Below are 12511 nucleotides of genomic sequence, written 5' to 3'. Positions count from 1 at the left end.
TTTTCTCTGTCTGTGCCCTGCAGATGTATCCGAGGGCTCCGTTCCCAACGGAGACTCCCAGAGCAGCGTGGACAGTTTGCGGAAGCACCTTCGTGGCGACACTTTCACCCAGCAGCAGCTGGAAGCTTTAGATCGAGTTTTTGAGCGTCCTTCTTACCCTGACGTCTTTCAAACATCAGAGCACATCAAATCTGAGCAGGTGAGGGCCCGGCCTGGCAATACGGACCCATAGGTGCCTGTAGGGTGATGGCAGGGAGATTCCCTCACAGAAGCCCCTCTCTCTTTCTTCACCCCCTCTTCTCACACTGACCTGTCACTGCACACACATTACGTTCACGTTTTACAGCACTTTCCAGTTGTATTACTGTACTGATGTACACGTGGACCCATCCTGAATTTGCCATCCGCACGCACACCGCTCTCCCTAAACCTGAGGTCCTTTCCCCAGCGCAGTCACCCACCAGCCACGTGCACACGCCCTGCGATCACACAGCCACGAATGCCACCACACCACGGCATGGCACAGGAGCTCCCACACTCTTGCATCACACAGCGAGCAGCAAGTGGCAAGCTTTATCAGGCTCAGAGCGTTTTCTCCCTCGGCCCAAGACTGAGACTTGACTCCTGTCTCCAGCCCAGTTTTCTGCACTCCTGCGGCACTGCCCCCCTTTCCCTGCCTCCCCCTCTCCACCAGCCTTTTATCCCAAAAGCTGTTTGTCTTAATAAAATGAAAATCAAAAGTCTTTTTAAACCGCCCCAAGCCATAAACCAACAAAGGAAGAGAAGGAGAGGTTGGCTGTGGACTCCCTTCATCCCAGAGTCCCTGGGTTTATTACAATGAATAACCTTTATTTACTTTCATTAGACTATTAAGCACCAGCACAGTCATTTTTCCCCCTGAAACTCTGAGCAGGGCCCATAAAGCAAATCCGAAGCCTAATTGAGTTCATTTTAATTTCTCTCCGATCACAGCGAATTACTCTGGTGATAAATCAGGGGGCAGGCTCACCCCCAGTAGAAGGCCTAATTTGCAGCTAATTACAAAACTGATTTCTACAGGAAGATCAATACGAGAAGGAATTGGAAATGACGAGGCAGTCCTAGGCAGGCAGGGACGGGGCGGGGAGGGGGCAGCGCGTGGGGAGCCCGCTGCAGGAGGGGGAGATGTGGGGAGGGGGCTGGGGAAGCGCCTGGAAAAAAACGCAGCAGAAAGAGCAGAAAATCAGTTTTAATTTAACGTAATATTAATCAGAGCAACTTTTCCTGCTGTTCTGTAGCCTTCCTGGTTTCTCCAGCTCCCGCGTCTGGTCCGGAGGCTGCCACAATAAAAAGGCAATTACCAGAGCCTTTCGGACAGGACACCCTTTCAGATTCAATGGCTCTCTCCCTCCCACCCTTCTGTTAGCCATGTGGCTCCCCCCTTCCCCAATTTCATACCCCAGTGCACAGAGTGACAGAGGCAGAGGATGAGGCTTCTTTGTTTGTTTTTAAAGAGCTAGGACAGGGACAGCGGCACAGGGGACAGAGCTGACTGCAAGTGGCCAGCATCAGCAGCCTCCTGCAGCCTCAGGTCCCAGTCTCGCCACGGCCATCTTCTGCCCCAAGTGTCCTTGTCACCGGGGCAAACATATCTCCTTTGTTGTTGTCCCCCCCCCCCCCGAGCTTGTATAGGTGGGCATATCCTCTGCCCACAGCACTGAATGAAGGCTCAGCCATGTCACAGAAATGGAGGCAGATCCCATGCCCAGCCTGACCCCTCATCCTCTTCACAGCAACACGCAGGAGGGTGGAATAGCTCATCCCAGGTCCCCCACCTGCAGCCCTTGTCACTTCATCTTCTCCATTTCCTCCTCCTCCTCCTCTTCCATCTGTGCAGGGGTTTGCATCTCTCCTCTTCCTCCCTCCCATCTGTACACTGCTCCCTTTCTCTCGGCGCATCAATAGCAAGCTGTCTTTCTCCTCTCTTCCCCAGGGTAATGAGTACTCCCTCCCAGCTCTGACCCCTGGTCTCGATGAAGTCAAATCAAGTCTATCCACCTCTGCTAACCCAGACCTGGGGACAAATGTGTCAGGACCCCAGACGTACCCTGTGGTGACCGGTAAGCTGCCTGACCAAACAGCAGAACCAAGCTTTTAATTTATTTCCCTCATCACCATTAGCTTCTGCTTTTTCTGCTAATACAAGATACCCCTCTCTGGCATATCTGGACAGAGACAGAAAGACTGTGGAGGAAGTTAGGGGCCAAGGGAATCTTGCAATTCAGCGCTGACAGTATGGGGTACACCTGGATGTGCCCAGGTGTGACTCACAGACAGGCAACCCCAAGTGTGAAGCAGACACTTGTATGCCCCGTGGCTTAGGGATGGCTGCCAGGGGAGCGCAGCTATGTCCACATGTGCACTGTGATCTTTTCCTTTGTGTCTGTGAATGAGAGGTTCATAGTTCACCTATAGATGCATTTGGTTTTCTCGGGGAGAAATACTAATTTAAGTTTTCTTCAGCCCTGGCATTTGGAGTGGGCATTGCAAACTAAATACTGAGGTCTGCTGAACTATGACTGTGACTTCTGTAAGGCCAGGAGTCTCTAACAGCAGCTGGCAAAAGAAGGTTGTTCACAGCCTCCCTCCTTCCCTTACTTGAGGGCACATGAAATCTAGGTGAGGCTGGGAGGAAAGAAATGATAGCAAGTGCAACACAGCAGAGGAACTGGGATGGCAGAAGTACGAGGCAATTTGGGCAGCTGCTGCTCCACAGATGCTTCCTCTACTGGTGGCACTGTCCGGCCTGGTGGCACGGCACTCCGTTAGATGGCCTTGCCCATGCATGCGTGAGCCATAAGGAGACACCCTGCTGCCAAAGCCCCTTCTTCTAAGGCTTCAGTTGCTGCTGCTCCCCCTCATACGCTGCCCTTCTCCTAAGTCGCTTAGGCAGACAGCAAGGCCCAAGGGATTTGCCCCTCTTTGGTATTTCCCTCTTGCCTTACAACCATTGTGGCCCCTCTAGAACTCTCACAGTACAACAGACAAGTAAGTTATGACAGAGGTATAAACCCTGTCAGCAAGGGAAGGACCTATTGCCTCTTGGCCCAAAAGGAGGCCTCTGGTGACCAAGAACTATCAGCAGTGGAGTTTCTAGCTCCATTTTTTTCTTGTAGAGGATGCAGTTAATAGCCTTGTGACTGAGGCGGGTTGATTGTTCAGCAAACGCTGAGGAAAGGGATGATGTTGCATGCAATATTTGGCTACCAGGAACTCTGAGACCAGGCAGGATCAGTAGCAGCTACCCCAGATAGAATCATAGAATCACTGAAGTTGGAAAAGACCTCTAAGATCATCTAGTCCAACTGTCCACCTACCACCAATGTTGCTCACTAAACCATGTTCCTCAGTACTACATTTACACATTCCTTGAACACCACCTGGGATGGTGACTCCACCAAATCTCTGGGCAGTCCATTCCAGTGCCTGAGCACTCTTTCAGAGAAGAATTCTTTCCTAATATCCAACTTGAACCTTCCCCTGGTACCTCTAGTCCTATCACTGCAAGCCAGGAGAAGAGGCCAACCCCCACTTCACCACAACCTCTTTTCAGGGAGTTGTAGAGGGCAGTAAGGTCTACTCTAAGCCTTCTGTTCTCCAGACTGAGCAATCCCTCAGATGCTTCTCATAAGTCCTGTGCTCCTGTCCCCTCACAGCTTGGTTGCCCTTCTTTGAACACGCTCCAGGACCTCTTTGTCTTTCTTGTAGAAAGGGGTCCAAAACAGAACACAGTACTCAATACTCTGTCTCATAAGGCAAATACACAGCCAGTGTGAGGACTACAATATGGCATGGAGCACCATGAGCAGGTGAACTGCATATTTAGGGAGTACCTAGAAAGCTTGACACCACTGACCCCTCAAGGCCTTTTCTGCTATCAGGCTTGACCCAGGATCCTTGTAGCCAAACAGTTCCTTAGAGTTTCAGAGAATGGCTCAGCTGTGGCAAATTTGTTCTATTTTTCTTTGTATTCGCATGTGCAAGAGAAAACTCAGCTGGTGTCTGCCTACCATTTAGCAGATCTACAACTCTTACAGGAAACACTCCCCTCTGCAAGGGGGGCAAAGCCAGCAGGAGAGCAGCACTGCCCTTCCTTCATGGAATGCAGATTCCCTTAGCTGGATTGAAAGGTGAGGTGCCTACAGTCACAATTTAATATTCAAAAGGGCCATTAAAGTAATCCTTTTCAGTCCTTTTCTCTAAGAGGTGGAGCATTTCAGACTACTGACGTGGCAGCTGGATTCTTGAAGGCTGGGGACACTGCACAAGCTTCGTATATGACCCTCAGAAAGGGGCAAGAGGAGATAGATTTGGACCCATAGAAGCGGCTGTGGGCCGAGGCAGAAAGTCTCCTCTTTGTCCCCCTCATCCTGCACTGTCCCCACCCTGCTCCCTGCAAAACTCCCAGCTCGGCTCAAGAATATCCCCATCTGATCCATCTGGATCCAAGAGTGAGAAAAGTTCATTTCAAACCCAGCTTGACATTCCCAGGTGGCAACTTAGTGCTAACATCTCAATCTGTATGCAACATTTCAATCAGCGTGGAGTAACAAAAGCAGAACTATTAGCGCTGGGAGATGTTCACTGGTGGTAATGATGGGGAAACTCAGACAGTGGAAATGAAAAGGGAAAAAAGGCTCTCAACACCCTGAAAGGCAGCAGGGAAAGAAGGGCAGAGGATTTTTCCTCTACGCTTAGGCCAGGATCCAATGTTTGGATTAATGGTGCCATTACCCAAGAAAGGACTTCAGATAATGTTCATTCTTAAAATGTTTTTGTTGGCAATTAAATGGTTGCAATTATTGATCTTCACTGATTCGGTACCCCTGATTTGCATAATCTATTAAAGATGAATGATTCATGATATGGTGCTGTGGGGATGGACAGTGCTTTAAGGAAGGACCAGAGAGGTGAGGAACTCAGGGCTGCCTCCATATCTACCTCTGGGTAGGAGCCAAGGAAGAAGCTGGGAATTCACAGCTCCCTCTCTCCAGAAGGGATATTGTCATCATAGTGAGTACTAAATTGCTGGTTGCCTGGTTTGCTACTGTAGTGTCAACTATGAATGCATCTCTGCTCTTGTCCCAGGGCAATCTGTGAAGCCAGGCGATATCTGAAAAAATACAGTGTATACCCATACAGTGTACAAACTGTGAGTTCAGCTATTTCAGGACATAACAATGTTTCCCCAGCTCAGTCTTCCTAAGCAGAAAAGGTACCACTAGCTCTTCCCAAACCAAAGCTGGTTTCTTGGATTCTTGACCTTTCAGAAGACCTTAGAGAAAGTCCTCTATTCTCTGGCTCTTGACTTGTTTGCCATAGCACATTCTCTCATCTCTCACAGGTCTAAGAACACACCCCTCCAAACAACATCAAAACCTCAATAATAAGTAACCGAAATATTAAGTACAGATGATGTTAAAATCCCTTTAGCCATCTGTGTGCTTCATAGAATTGAGAGCTGGAAATGCTGGCAGCCACCTTGGAGCATGCAGGAAAGCACCCCCAAAGCCACATTCATCAAGTTCTGGTCAAAGTCACTAGGACGGGAAACACATTTCCACTGCCCTTTATATAGAACAGACTATGCAGATATTTGCCACTTTCACATGAAGTAACAGAGAGAAAGCTCTTAAAAGCTGCCTGAGAATACTGCCTCATCTCTTCCTCCACAGGCAGGTCAATGAGCCAGCTCCATCTTGCCTCATGTTGCATGTCCACAACAGTTGAACTGGCAGAATCCCTGCCGAGTTTCTTGGGCAGTATCTTTGGATATCAGTCAGGTTTCTTTGAAGCAAAGACCCAAAGTTAAACGTACCAAGATATGGCATGTATGTGCAGTTGAACACTAAGACAAGACATCTGTTGATCTGAGATTTTCTACTTCAGTTATTTCTGTGAAAGGCAAACAGATCAGACAATATAAATCTGTACAGGGCTAGGCACATACAGAAAACTTCAGTAGCTTTCTTTTATCTAGCAGTTTCCACAGGTCTTTGATTTTTAGAAAGTACTCAGCAGCTATCACCCCAGAGGTGGGCTGAGGAGAATCTCAAGCTTTCAGTCACTAGCAACTGGTGCTCTTTAAAAGCAGAAACTGTTTACAGAGCTTTGAACTGAGATGTCATGGGATCACAGAATCACCAAGGTTGGAAAAGACCTACATGACCATCCAGTCCAACTGTCCACCTATCACCAATAGCTCCCACTAAACCATGTCCCTCAACACAGTGTCCAAATGTTCCTTCAACACCTCCAGGATCGATGACTCCACCACCTCCCTGGGCAGCCCATTCCAGTGCCTGACCACTCTTTTGGAAAAGTAGTACTTCTTAATGTCCAGCCTGAATCTCCCCTGGTGCAAGTTGAAACCATTCCCTGGTCCTATCACTAGTTACACAAGAGAAGAGGCCAACCCCAGTCTCACTACAACTTCCCTTCAGGTAGTTACAGAGAGCAGTAAGGTCTCCCCTCTTCTGCAGACTGAACAATCCCAGCTCCCTCAGCCACTCCTCATCAGGCCTGTGCTCCAGACCCCTCACAGCTTCACTGTCCTCCTCTGGACACGCTCCAGGGCCTCGGTGTCTTTCTTGAAGCGAGGGACCCACAACTGAACGCAGTACTCAAGGTGCGGCCTCACCAGTGCCAAGTTTAGAAACTGGTGTCTTCAAACCAGACTTAGTTCTGGGGACTTAGGTTAATAGCTGTGAACAGAATCCTTTCCCACTCCACTAGCTAGCCCAGAGGCTATCCGGCAAAAAGGCACCATTGTGGGAAATCAAATACAATGGACTTAATTAAATCCTGTCAGTTCTAACTAAATAGACTTCTTTTACCAGCCCACTGCAACAGTGATCTGCAAAGAGAAGTAAGTGATGCCCAAGAAAAGAGAGCAAAAAAAGATGCACATCATCAACTTCTAACATTGACTGCACCAGGAATATGTGCACACTTCTCTTCCTGTTAGGAAGTTTATGAGCTCTTCTGTGCCATGGTTAGTCTCTGTGATCAGGAACAGGTATATTTTAAAATCTTTATCACCCACCAAGCTAGCTACCAGGTTCTGTATAGAAAATGTTTCCTTTTCACTGGGAAACACATTTTTCCCAAGAAAAACAAACGTTATCCAGGGTGAGAAATAATGACAACCACCACTCACAGTGTGACAAACAAAGGCACCAAACAAGCACAGATTCCATAGGTCTCACTTTCTGCCAGATCTTCATCTCTTGCACAGGATCAGATATTTTTGCACTAAGTCAATGTTTAAAGCTCAGTTACTATTTTAACATAAATGTATGCAAAAATAATTATAGTTACTGAAGCTAAGGCTACTTGATATGTCTAAAGTCATGCAAAAATAGAAGTTAAACACACCTGATTTCTATGAAAGTTTTCAAGAAAGTTGGGATGCTAAGCACAGAGAAATGGCTGGCTAGACATCTGGGTCCCAAGTTTTCTGAAATGATAAACCATCTTTTGAGGACCTTACCCTCCTGCAAGGTGAAAAGATAATATTTTCTTCATTTCAGTTTAGTGAGTGAACTGAAGAGAATTTTGTTCAGTTCAATAACCAGGTCATTCAAAACTAAGAAACAAACTAGGATTTGAAAAAGCAGGAGCATTTGTTTTCCTCTGTCAGTGAGTGAATTAAACTTGGTGTGAGAGGATGAGATCTATTAGTTCTAAAATCAGTTCAATTTCCTCCATGTATATATATATCTTTTCCTTCATTTAGTAAGTCATTTTTAATGTGAAACCTGCTTAGAAAGGCTTGCCTTTTTTTGTTCCGACATATTTGGGAAGTCAGGAAACGTGGTCATTTTATATAATTAGCATGAATAAATTGCAAATACTGTTTTTAATTGAATTCTAATTTCCATTCAAATACAACTTGACACAAATCACAAAGAAAAAAGTTAATAATCTAATAAAATAATAACATGGACTCATCTTTCATTATTTTCCCATATAGTAATATGTAAAGACAAATTATGTTAAACAACATAATTGCTTAAATAAATGTGCACAGATGCAGTTCACCTACTTAGCAAAAAATAAATAACCATGCTTACTGTAAATTTTATATTAGCCTAAATATCATCATCCTAAAATTCAACCTTTTAGAAAAGAGCCACATAGTGCAAATGTAAACCTGGTTAATCCAGCTTGCTTTTTTCAATAACGATTAAAATTGACCACTAAATTCAGTTGTACTTTTCTTGTTACACTGAGAGGGGGATTGCTTCCTTCCCTTTTTCCTTGTTCATACTGGTGAAAATTTCCTCTTGCTCTGATTTCCTTCATCTTCTGATACCAGTGAGCAACAGCTCTGGTGAAGGCTTGAATGAGCTGACACAAGACTTCTACAGAACTGCCAAGGGCTTTGGTGATGGTGAATCCCCTAGATGCAGACCAGCAGCCTGCTGCTCACCATCATGGCTGCAGAAGCCAAGCAGCCTGTTGGGCACATCTCTGGCTGCCCCAGTGTCCTGAAAATGGAATATGATAATCACTCACATGGCTGCTGCATGATCGTTATGATCCTGCCTCATCAAAATGAAGGAGATATTTTCCGTGAGGGCACTCTGCAGAATGGAAATGTGCCAAATTAAGCACATGGAATTGCTGCAGATGAGGGACAGGCAGGATGAGGAATGACACCCAGTTCCATATATTGCACTTCTGAACTAAGTGCTTGCTTCTGCAAAGAGGCTGCAAGCTTCTATTTAAGTTGAGGAAGTGGCAAAAGTAGGTGTCCTCAGGACCTCCGAATCTCATCAACTGTTTCCCATATCTAAAAAGAGATTATATCTTCTTATTGTGTCAAAGAATTTGGAATGGCAAAAGGCATCACTACTATTCCCTTACTATTCCCTGAGGCCAACTGGCCAAGAGTGATGGATGATAAGATGAATGATCCCTGGAAATGACAGGAATAGCAGGGGGGAACAGGAATCACATGAACTATTTCTATGCTTATCATGGAAGCTTCACTAACAATAACTTTATGATGCTGAAGAAAGCAACTCATGGACCCGAAAGCATAGTGAACTGAGGAACACAGAAATGGATGGGACCAAAGGAAATAGTGCCTTCCCTAATTAGCATATAAGTGTAACAGTAAGAGCAGTGAATTGGCATTCCCTGCCCAATTTCCTTAGCAAGAGGTGGCATTTAGGCTGCCACACACTGTGACAAAAAGGGACTTTCTTTATAGAGAAGAGAGTTACACAGTCTTGCCAACAGTTCAGTTTTTGGCTTTTCTTTTGAGGCTAAATGAAGGAACAAATAAATATGGCTATGATGAAAATTTTTGTGATGTAGATATTTGCTAACTGACAGCAAAGACAGTGCTTTATAGCTGAGTTAAGCAACAGCTGTCAGCAGATGCTAATAACTTTTGATCTCCATCAACTCTATTGGATTTAACCAGGCCAGCTGCTTGTACAATTAAAATTGCCCACTGCAGCCTTTCAGAGAAATGGAGAGCTTAGGGCAACCTTTGGCCCCTCTTTGTAGGGGTAGGATTACTGTGGACTCCCCAGGAAGATGTATCCTATCTTCTGATCAGCAGACTATCCTTGTAATGCAAGTCACGGAGTCACCTATTTGTTGTATTAACTATGTGAAAAAATAATGTGCTCTGTTCTAATTACATTTCCCAGCATATATTTCAAAAGCATTTTGTTTAAAATTTAACATCCAAGCCCCAGCCCACCAGGGAACATGAGTATATGCTTCTCTTAAGGTTGGCTGTAATCTGTAAATGCAACACTCAAACGGGCTGTGATGCAAGAAAGAGGACAACAGTATGAACTCACTGAACTTGTGTTTGCCAAATGTACAGGCACAACTTTTTTCCCTCAGACTTTGAAGTGCATCTTCCTTTATCAGTCCCCTCTGCAAACAAATGTAGTTAAAGCCACGTAAAGTTCACTTCAGTGGTGTTCTCAAGTGATTGACATTAACAGTATTCAACTAGTTTCAAAGATTAAGCCCAGGTCATAGGTGCATCGGCAGCTCTATGGTTAGCTAGGTGTGATGACTACAAAAGCTCAGTTTCTCTCTGAAGTAACAGACAGAGGTAGCAGGTCAGATTACAAGGAGAGCAGCAATTAATTAGATCAGATGAAAAATATAGGTTTGTAGAATTCAGTTTTGTAAAAAATGGGGTATATGGATTTAAAAATTTGACATCAGTGGTGTCAACAGTTTTTACTCTCTTGGAAAGCGATTCAAGAGCAAACCTTTTTTTGTTTTTCCTTTTCTTTTTCTTTGAACATATATTTAATCGACCCACAAGTTAAGTACTGGGCTAGGAATCTGGATAGATCTTGCAGAAACAAGATAAAACCTGGATGCTCAAAACTTATTTTCCAGTCAGAAGGAGTTTAAAGAGTAGGCAAGAAATGCACAGTGAGGAATAGATTGGTTTTTAAGTATTTTTCAGTTGCTCTAGCAAAAGTCTGTTATTAATGCAAATAAAGAAAAAAAAAAGATAGGATGATTTTTATCTTCATTGCCACTTGCATAATGCTCTTGCAAAATAAAGCCAGGAAAAGTGGTTCTTCTGACATGGCAGAAAGCAAAAGCCAAGACAGGCTTGACAGTTTGGTCTTCTGCTTGACTTTTCTGAGGCAAGATTCTCACATGAGATGAAGCAGTGCAACTCCACAGACTGTTGTGTAAATGCACAGTTTATGAACACTGAGGATCACATCCCATTCTTCTTGCCACAGTGAAACCTTCCTAATGAATGAATTTATTAGCACAGGGGAAATGTAAATACGGAAAATTTCAGTGGTGGGTACAAGCAAAGGGTTCAAAACCACGCGAGATAAAGTTTAGCTTTGATGCAGGCTTCCTGCATGACCCTGTGTACATCTTCTTTGTGCTGAGTTCCTCACAGACTAAACTGATCCCTGAGGGATGCTGTAAGGGTATGTGCTCTAAAGAGTATGAGGCATTGAGATCATAAAAATACTTTAGAAAGACACCAGGAAAAGGACTCTAAACGTTAGCAAAACCATCAGCAGTGTCCTCAAGTGGGTGTGCACCATCTCAGAGTGCAGGGATGTGCCGTCTTGATATGCTTCCTTTACTGCAAAGAAAAGGAGCACTAGAGGCAGCTAGCTTGTCCTCCAAGAAACCAGCAGCAAAAAGCAAGCTGCTTTTCTAGTCCTGTGAACTTCCCTGCTTCTTTCCCTTCAGCAGCAGAGAGCGCGATAAAAGCTGAGATGAGTCTCCGTAGGAACCCAAAGCTGTGAATCTTCCTCTCACCCTGTCTGGCCAAAATCCCTTCATTCACAGGGGGAATTTAGGCCAGAGATCACCAGTTCTAGTTCTCCGCCAGAATAACGGAGGAGAGGGTTAGAAAGGAAGAAAAACAGCCATAACTCAGCAAGTACAGTTGGAAAGAAAGGAGCTGGAGATGCAGAAAATATGTAGTCCTCTGCTATGTTCTCAGCTATATCCCCATCCTGCTGACCCTTATAAATTTCCCCCACCACGACACTGGGTGATATTTTTTTGTTGCTTATAAACAAGGCTATAGTGTGCCATTTAGAAGAAAGGAGTCTGGAAGAGGAATAGCTTTCTGCTCCCTTGGAGAGGGGCTACACCTCATCCCATCCCCTAGACATTCACAGGTCCATTTCCATACCAGTAAGATGCTGTTAGATATCTTGGGCCTCCCCGGTACCATCTCACTGAGGGACCCCCATGAGACTCAGATTTGCCACGAGAGCTGGCTTGCAGGCCCTAGTAGGACTTGGGACAGGAAGGGCCAACTACGGAACTCCCTTTCCTGCTCTCCATCCCATATACCAAAAAAAAAATTAGAGATTGGAGAAAATCAGAAGTGGAAACAAAATCGGTGCAGCTGAAGTTTGAGGTGGTTAAAATGAAAAATGGGACTGTGTCACTCACGTGTGGATAAATAGATCAATCAATTGATCTCATCTGCTACTGACACACTTTGAAGCTATAATTCACTGCTGGGACAATTATTCCAGCACAGCAGAAGTAGGAGTTCTATCAGAGACAGAATCCAGGTGCTCTCAGTAAGTGAAGAGAGGGGTAAAATTCGTACTGCCACCCACCAGTAACAACGCACGGGGTATAAGCTATGTCCACACAGTTGCAGAGTGGAAACTGAATGACAGACAGACAAAAAGATGCGTAGAAGTCTGAGGTGTGGTCGTGCAAACATTTGGTGTCTCACCTTGCCCTCCTCTCCTCTGCTTTTCTTAGAGAGCAGTGCTCAGCAGCACTGTGTCCCAGTTCTCTTTGCCATCTTACTCTTGACTTCTTTATCCCCCTGCACTAAGTGGTGCTGCGTCTGCAAGGTGTGAGGAATTTTTCTTCATAAGCCTTGATGTGTTCAAGAGAAGGCTAGGCTCATCTCTGCAGCAAGCCTGACAGGGGCTTTAACAGCCTCAGAGCACCAGGACAAATAGCTTCTGGTCCC

General features: G+C 45.2%; 1 protein-coding gene across 4 annotated transcripts in view; it reads left to right on the top strand.

The window, feature by feature from the left end:
* Positions 1-12511, top strand: part of PAX2 (paired box 2) — a 91624-nt gene that overhangs the window by 65264 nt on the left and 13849 nt on the right. For all 4 annotated transcript variants that reach the window (XM_065746287.1, XM_065746286.1, XM_065746289.1 and 1 more), the window contains 2 exons: positions 24-199; positions 1973-2099. In XM_065746287.1, coding sequence (XP_065602359.1) covers positions 24-199; positions 1973-2099 — 303 coding nt within the window. The remainder of the gene's footprint in view (positions 1-23; positions 200-1972; positions 2100-12511) is intronic.

This window comes from Cyrtonyx montezumae, unplaced genomic scaffold (assembly GCF_038088225.1).
Source record: "Cyrtonyx montezumae isolate F1298 unplaced genomic scaffold, pur_monq_1.0 scaffold_4, whole genome shotgun sequence".
NCBI classification, from domain to species: Eukaryota; Metazoa; Chordata; class Aves; order Galliformes; family Odontophoridae; genus Cyrtonyx; species Cyrtonyx montezumae.
The sequence above is the reverse complement of the archived record's forward strand: the minus strand, read 5'-3'. Positions and strand labels throughout refer to the sequence as shown.